The sequence below is a fragment of the Cajanus cajan genome, chromosome 1 (assembly GCF_000230855.2).
Source record: "Cajanus cajan strain Asha chromosome 1, NIPB_CcT2T_4, whole genome shotgun sequence".
NCBI lineage: Eukaryota > Viridiplantae > Streptophyta > Magnoliopsida > Fabales > Fabaceae > Cajanus > Cajanus cajan.
In genome coordinates, this window is record NC_138517.1 from 22060040 (window position 1) to 22068839 (window position 8800).

The 8800-nt window shown below is 32.1% G+C and overlaps 1 protein-coding gene and 1 non-coding gene across 2 annotated transcripts; both read right to left on the bottom strand.

Moving 5' to 3' along the window:
• Window positions 1-2684: 2684 nt before the first annotated feature.
• LOC109806227 (uncharacterized) lies at window positions 2685-3543 on the bottom strand. Its single transcript, XR_003804754.2, has 2 exons — window positions 3088-3543; window positions 2685-2999 (listed from the first exon to the last, which is right to left on the bottom strand). It is a non-coding gene; the product is annotated as an uncharacterized LOC109806227 (transcript).
• Window positions 3544-4597: 1054 nt separating this feature from the next.
• Window positions 4598-7443, bottom strand: LOC109805628 (UDP-glycosyltransferase 74G1). The gene is made up of 2 exons (XM_020367793.3): window positions 6722-7443; window positions 4598-5622 (listed from the first exon to the last, which is right to left on the bottom strand). Exons 1-2 carry the CDS (start codon window positions 7418-7420, stop codon window positions 4888-4890), a joined length of 1434 nt encoding a protein of 477 aa, XP_020223382.1. The 5' UTR covers window positions 7421-7443; the 3' UTR covers window positions 4598-4887.
• Between the last annotated feature and the right edge of the window lie 1357 nt (window positions 7444-8800).

The window sequence follows — 8800 nt, forward strand, 5'->3', positions numbered from 1 at the left end:
CAGGGCAGCATTCTCTTCTCTCAATGCAGCCATTTCGGCGGCATCTCTCTCTCGCTGCTGTTTCATGGCAATCATTTCCTCTTTCATTTGTCGTACCACATCGGTCAAGTTTGTCTCCTCTACCGTTTCGGCCCCGGACTGATGCTCCTCCTCGGACTGGTGTTCAGCGTTAGTCTTCCTTGTCTTCACCATGACGTCGAAACTGTTGAATACGTCTTTCTCGAGAGCTATCGGTTCGGCCCCACGGTGGGCGCCAAAATGTACCTGTCTGAGGGTACACTCGTAATCTTCAGGGGAATATGAGGACCGAACGAGAGCTTTAGGTGGATTCTTCGGAGGGGGAGGTATCTGCAAAAGATACTCCGATGCTTAAGTCAGTGTGGGCACGATTTTCTAGGGTAATGAATGAACAGTGACATACCTTGTTACGTGTGACCTATTTATAGCATCTGACATGGGCCTGAGCGTGATGGGCCCTCTCAGATATTTACCAAATTAGGTAATACGGTACTAATTGGTCGTTTAGGCTTTAATCATGTACTTACCTTTCTTGATTGTGATTACTTGTTATGACTTGCTTAACCCTTCGGCAAGAGGCCGAGCCGGCTAATCAATACTAGTCGGAACGGCAAATGACTGAACCGTCTAGTCCGTATACGGCAGCCTGTATACTTCCGGTATGTTCTATGTCGGCACGGTACCTGACCGAGCCGACTCGATGAATGGTGATGGTCCATTTGCATTAACCAGACTGATGTCGGTTCTCGGCCTCATGCCGAGCCGACGTTGACAGTGATGCTTGTTCGTGGCTATGCATGGGTGTCTGACGAAATGGCACGTGTTGGCCCACGTGACCGATACGGTCTCTCCGGTACAATTTTTTTTTAAGGACAACCACCATTAATTGTTAGAAATACAACAATAACACTTTCTTATCTCATTATATAGGTAAGGTTAACTATATATGGATCATAGGATGCCATTAGGCCATGGTTAAATATCAAATCCTCATAAATATTATTTACTTAGAGACCCTTTTAACAATTTTCTCTATTCTTCTTCCTGGTTTCCTTCTATATTTTTTACGTGACAAAAAACTGTACAATGTAGTGTTTCCAATATAGCCTTTTTTAGTTTTTCATGCCGGCTTGTGCATTCTGTGTTTCAAAACCAAAGGGCACTTGTGTAAAGGGGAAGTATTAGGGTTATAATAAAAAAAAAACAAAAACTTTAAAAATACTCATTCAGTCCATATACTGTCAAGAACTTTACTTTTTATAGTTGATTTAGTCAAAAACATTTTATTTTAGTTTCTAAGCATATTATTTTTGTTTTTTTTAATTTTTATAATTTTATAAACTTTACTTTTTAATTTATATCATAAATAGATAATAGGATTAAAAAATTATGTGTGTATAAATATATATAAATGAAAATAAATTATTTTTAAATATAAATACTAAAAAGTAAAATTTATGAAATTATTAAGACTATATCGATACTTAATCTGAAAAAAAAAATAAAAAAAATCATTCATATATCTTTAGTTAATAGCTAAGCTTTTGTGGTGTGTATATATATATATATATATATATATATATATATATATATATATATATATATATATATATATATATATATATATATGAGGAGGGTTCAAACGACACCGGTGTAACTTTAACTAAGTGTTACACCGCTCAATAACTTTATATTAAATGTGAATTTTGTAAATCCAACCATTAGATTGAAAGTTCATATCTCTTAGATCATATATATCAAATTTTATATTAATCTAAGATGATTTGATACTTCATTCTCATAAAACAAAATTGACGTAATATATACATTTCAAAATATACTAAAATATGAACATTTTGATTACTTTCAAGTTGTTGTTCAATTTTAACAAAATTTGACATATATGATCTAAGAGATATGAACTTTCCATCTAACGGTTGGATTTACAAAATTCACATTAAATATAAAGTTATTGAGCGGTGTAACACTTAGTAAAAGTTACACCGGTGTCGTTTGAACCCTCCTATATATATATATATATATATATATATATATATATATATATATATATATATATTACAATACAAATAAAGTTTCACATGATTAAAATATGAAGAAAAATAAAAAAAAATTATAAAATACATACATACTCTATTAGTAAGAAGTCTTTTAAGTAATAACCAAAAAATAAAGTCAAAGGATATAAATTCAAAATGAATAATATCTTGTAAAAATAAGTTTACAAAATATCTCTAATAAAATAATAAAATATAATCATCCTCTTGATAATTGATATATATATATATCAAACAAATACACTAACAAAAATATCATACACCGCTTTAATAAATATATCCCAAAAAACAAGTACAAAGACATAACCCTTCAATATGTTCAAGACCATGGTTTTAAATTGCGGACCGCAACACGTGTTGCGGCCGCAATATTGTTGTTGCGGCCTTATCCGCAACGGCATCGGACCGCAATTGCGATGATACTGAAAATCACACATTTTTTCGCAACGTAACGGTGTTGCGTCCGCAACACATCTGCAATGTACCGCAATACATCCGCAATACGATAAATTGATACTATAATTTTAAAATAAATTAAATTATTCATTAAAATAATAGAATATTTTAAAAAAAAAGGAATTAAAATGTATAAATCCTTAAAAATAAAATATATATTGATAATTATAAATTTTTTATATTTAGTGAAAATAATTAATAATCTCACACCACAACAGACGCAATCCGCATCGCAATACCCGCAATACCCGCAACCACAGTAACTGCAACCGCGACCGCAACCGCAATTTAAAACCATGTTCAAGACATTAACCATTAATGTACCTCTTGAGCAATTATACAAGTCACCAGGTTGGCCATTGATGGTGTAAGCATCTGATGCATTGGGCTCGCCACCATTTGCCAGGGCTGAATTGATGATCTGCATCACATCTCCCTTATACCACTCTCCTAAAAGAACACCAAAAGCACAAGAGGTTGTGTGTGATTGAACATATATAGGAAATTTAAATGGAATTTTCATTACACAATTACCAACCAATGATAAGAATTTCTTGTCCATAAGGTTCAGGGAAAGGATATGAAGTTCCATTGGCAGGTAAAATGAGAATGGCACCATGGACAGTGGCACGAGTCCAACTGCTGTGTGCATGCCACCAAAGAGTTCCTTCTTCCAATGTAAAGGCCACCTTCTGGGTGAAACTTGTTCCAGGTGGAATTGGGCATTGTGTTATGTTCTCAGGTCCATCTGACCAAGGGTCTCTTGGTTCCCTCACACCATGCCTGTAAAAGTGTTTCAACTTTTCAAGACTTACTATTTTTGATGCATTCACACCCTTCATGAGTTATATTTCATTAATTTTCTTTATTTATAAACCAATGCAATTTTTAGTTGAGAGTTAGAATTAATCATTCGAGATATATGAGATTCTTTGGCTGAAAGTTACATTGCGTCTGATAGGTGGAAAAATTATTACATGATGCAAGACCAACCAATATTTCTTGTTACTTGTTATTAATGATTAAATAAATCGATGGTAGCTATGTGAGGTAAGATATAAGAGAGGAATATCTCGCATAATTTTTCTTTATTTGTATTAAAGATATTCTTAACGATAATAAAATGGGTCAATTCATTTCACCATGATATGATATGTTGAAAAGGTGGTTAAATTATATGAAACTTTTAATTGGTCAATTCATTTCACTATGATATGATATGTTAAAAAGGTGGTTAAATTATATGAAACTTTTAACTTGTCTAGTTTATCAACAAGTTGATGAGTCAACTCATTTAATAATTACAAAATTCTTTTCTTATTTACTTTATATATAATGTTTGTGTGTCTAAGAGTTTTACACGGCTATCATATTGTATGATAATTTATTAATTTTATAATAATTGTGTAAAAAGTTATATCAATAGTAATTTTTTATTGGTTAACTATTTTACACTGCGTTCATTAAATCCATATATACACTATAATACCAAACATAATTTCAAAAGGATCAAAATTTATAATATTATTTTATTTAAAACTTAAGTGATACCCTACTATAAAGTAAAGTAATACAATATAAGAAAAGTTATAAAAATAAAAATGGGTTGACAAGTGAATCTACTCCAAACATTTTTTGACAAATCAAGGTAGATTGGTGGGTTAAAAATCTCAACTTTATGCAAAAATAAAAGATAGGTTTCAAATCCATAAGTGAGTGAGGTTGGAATACATACCAGAGAAACAGATCATGATGTTTTACTCTAAACTCATTTAAAGTGAACTCAAGCTTTTGTGGAAATGTTTGTTTGTCCAGTGAAACAATTGAGTGAAGTCAACTGTATTTACCAAAGTGTGATTTTTTGCTTCTCTATCAAATGACATTGGAATTACTTATACCCCTAATGCATATACCTAGTGCCGTGCATTTGGTGATCCTTTAACTTGTAGGTACCGATTTATTGGCAGCCTTTTGCTGATATGTAAGATGATTTAATTAAATATGTTGCAAAGTATTGGACTATTGGTCCATTTTTTGTTTCAATGAGATAGAGCACAAGAAAAAAATAAACTCTTATTATGATTGAGCAAATCAACATGCATAATTTACTACAGAAATATATGCTAGAACAAACGATGTTCTAAAAGACATACCGGAAATCGAACACACTAATTTTGTAAGTTTTTAACCGGAATTCGAACACACTAATTTAAGTTGGCAACCTTGTTTTCTCGTTACTACATAAAGATGCCAACAATAACTATTCTTAGCAGAATTAGCATAGCGAAATTTGGCAGCGGCACACAACTTTTATATATTATCAGAGCATTCTCCGCCATCATTTTGATGCAGCACAGCGATGAGCCAGTTCAGTTACAAATTCTGTTGTACTTTTATCAGAATTTCCTCCCTCGTCAACATAATTCTTGGCCAAATTCTTCCATTTGATGGAGTTTTTCTTTATTTCATTTCCCTTTTCAGTCTCCAATATTTCCTTTATGCAATGTGTGATTGTTTCTCTTCTAACTATCTCTTTCTCATCAGCAACAGCTTTGACTCCAATTTTCCACACATCCCTTACAAGCTTTGCATTTGTGATCTGGTCTGTCCACAGTGGCATTGCAATTAGTGGAACTCCTAAGCTCAAAGCTTCCAATGTAGAGTTCCAACCACAGTGTGTGAGAAAACACCCCAAAGCCTCATGTATCAAGACTTGTAGTTGAGGACACCATGCGACTATTAAACCCTTCTCTGATGTGCCAACAAAGTCCTTTGGAAGCTTACCCTGCTCAGAATCTCTAATCACCCATATGAAATAATTTCCACCATCTCTCAAACCCCAAGCTAGTTCCTCAGTTTGCTCCTCACTAAGCTCTGCCATGCTCCCAAAAGAGACATACACAACTGACCCTTTTGGTTTATCATCAAGCCACTTGATGCATGCTTCTGAGTTTGGGTTATACATGTTAACACCATAGTCCTTGTCATCTTGCAGTCTTTTGTCCAAATACATAGATGGCAAGCATGGTCCTATTGTCTTTAATGGCCAAATCTTCACCAGCCAATCCACAGCCTAAAATGAATTTCATTTCAAATTTGAATCATCAATATTACCAACAAAATCACTATTACTGTCTAATACTAACTCACTCCAATTAATAAGAACCAGAACAAAACTTAGATGCAATTTTGTAAGTATTTTTGGTGTTTAAGGCTACTGTAAAATTTCAATTTTGATCGGATAATAACATCAAAAGCACATGCAGAACTACATATCAGTTTTGTCTTAAGAACAAGTCAAATTAATGAACAGAATTTTCAGCTAGTCAAAGTCACTAACCTTCACTATTGTCTAATATTATAATTTATTCCAATTAATAAGAATAGGGATAAAACTTAGATTCAGTTCTATGAGTATTTTTGGTGTTTAGGGTTTATGTAAAACTTCAATTTTGATTGGATAATAACATCAAAAGCACACGCGGAACTACATCTAAGTTTTGTCCTAAGAACAAGTCAAATTAATGAACATAATTTTCAGCTAGTCAGAGTCACTAACCTTCACTTCTGTCAATATTCTAATTTATTCCAATTAATAAGAATAGGGATAAAACTTAGATGCAGTTCTATAAGTATTTGTGGTGTTTAGGGTTACTGTAAAACTTCAATTTTGATTGAATAATAACATCAAAAGCACATGGGGAACTACATCTAAGTTTTGTCCTAAGAACAAGTCAAATTAATGAACAGAATTTTCAGCTAGTCAAAGTCACTAACCTTCACTACTGTGTAACATTCTAATTTATTCCAATTAATAAAAATAGGAAGAAAACTTAGATGCAGTTCTATAAGTATTTTTTGTGTTGCGGGTTACTGCAAAACTTATCCACCATTTGAATCTCCAACAATTATTTCAATTTCATGCTTGTTTGGATAATAGCAATGAGACTACCCAATGTGATGCTAAGAATAGCTAGGATTTCCGGAAGATGTCATTTGTTTGATGAGAAATAAAAAAGGATATCGAAAATTTAAGTAGCTAAAGCTGAAGCAGCTACTTTCGATTCTAATTGGAAAACATCACCAAAAGCACATGCAGAATTGCATCTAAGTTGTGTCATGAGAACAAATCAAATGATTGAACAGAATTTTCAGCTTGTCAACTCACTTACCCCTTGCTCCAGTTCATAAAATGTGTTTGCAAGAACCCAATCTGCTTTATAAATATTAGCAAATTGGTTCACAACTACACCAAAGAAGCCAGGGTATGACCCATATTTGTTCAAGAAAGATGGAAAATCCTCAGCTGCAAACTTTGGCATCCCTGGCAACAAATATTCTGTCTGTGAGAGAGGCAACTCCAGCAGTTTCTTATAAGCATGCAAGTATATGTTGTTTGTTGAGCAAGACTGAGTGAAGAAAGTAGCACCAAGTAGTCCAAATTTCTTTGCAACATCAAGAGCCCAAGGCATGAAAGCATCATAGATAACACAATCTGGAGGGTGGCTTGACCCTGCAAGCTTGTGAACAAGCTCAGCAAGAGTTTCTGATCCAACCCTCCAAAATGTGTCTATGTAAGCCTCAAGGCTCTCTGCTGCTGCAAGCCCTCCATCATCATAGCCATCTGAGATGCTCTCAACTTCTATGGAAGTGATGTTTTTGTTGCTCATTGTCTTCCAATTGGACACAACTGTTATCAGTGTCACCTTCACTCCTCTCTGCACCAAACGCTTGGAGAACTGAAGCATAGGATTGATGTGTCCTTGTGCAGGATATGGTAGGACAAGACAGTGAGCAACATAGTTTTTCCTTCCCTTATCCATTCCTTGGATCCCTGGGTTTGTGTTTTCTTCTCCTTCCCAACACTGCATCGGTGTTTGGTTTTTTTAAGGTGCACCAACTTTATAGATAAAAAATATTTTGTGATCCATAAATTTATAATTAATATGTTAAGAAATTATTTTATAATTTAAAATTTAAGTTAAATATTTAATTTAATTAATATTTTTTTATAACGTTTCAAAACCAAAAAACAGTTTTCAAATTGTGCCCCTTTCACCAAGCCTCACGGCTTTTCTCCGATTAGTTACACGTGCACAGTACATCCATTTGTTATCAAAATGCTCGCAAAACAAATTCTTAAAAGTTGGTGCACGTACTGTTGAAGTTGAAAAAGGTGCCTAATAGTGTGCCTATATATATATTTTAATACGTGAGAAAAGTAATGAAAAAAAATAGAAACACACACAGCAAGTTTTTTTATCTCTCTCCCTCAATATTATTTCTATTACAAAATTATAATTTTGGAACGGTATTTTTGGTTCGAGGATCTTTCGCTGCATTCGTAACAGGTTGACGTATCTTGGAAGAGGAGCGCACTATAAGATTCTAAATTACCAGTGCAGTGGAGGCGTTTTTTTCTCTAAGGATAGCGCTCTGCGTGCTTCAACTCAGGCTACTCTAAACCTATTATTTAATTTGCTCTTTGTGTTTTGTTGATACTGGTTTTATTGATAAATCTAAATATATTTTTTGTGTTCTATTAAATTTATTTTTCTAACATAATTAACATCATTTTTCATAATATTAGGATTTATAATTTCATAGGAATAATAATTCTTTGTGCATGAAAAAATTTATTTTCTATGAAACATCCTGTTGTCACCTGGAACGACGGATTTAGATGGAGTTTAGTGGGGCTGATACATGTATATTTTTTTTATCTAAAAAATAATATTTTAATAAAATAAATGTATATATTTAAATTGTTGTATGTAAAAAATATAAATTCAGAAGAGATATTCATTTATTTAATATTTTTAAAGGAAATTAATTCTTATACGTGATAAGGAAAATTCCTTAAAAACGAATTAATTTTTTTTTAAAAGTTTAACTATAATATATATATATATATATATATATATATATTCATATATATGTAATATATTAAAAAAAAATTAATTTTTGATTAAATAAGATTTGCGGCATACATATTTACTTTTTGTATTTTCTATTTATTGTATACGTTGATTAAAAAAATCAAAATAGTAAGATTGTATGACATTGATTAAAAAAATCAAAATAAGAAATATCGAAAGATTTATGTAATAAATTTTTTGAAATTACAGATACTAAAAATAATAATTTTAAATTTGAGGTACTAAAAATAAATTTATCATAAATTTAAAGAATTAAAAATATATTTAAGTAAAAAATAAATTTTAAAATAAATTATCATCTAAAAATTTATA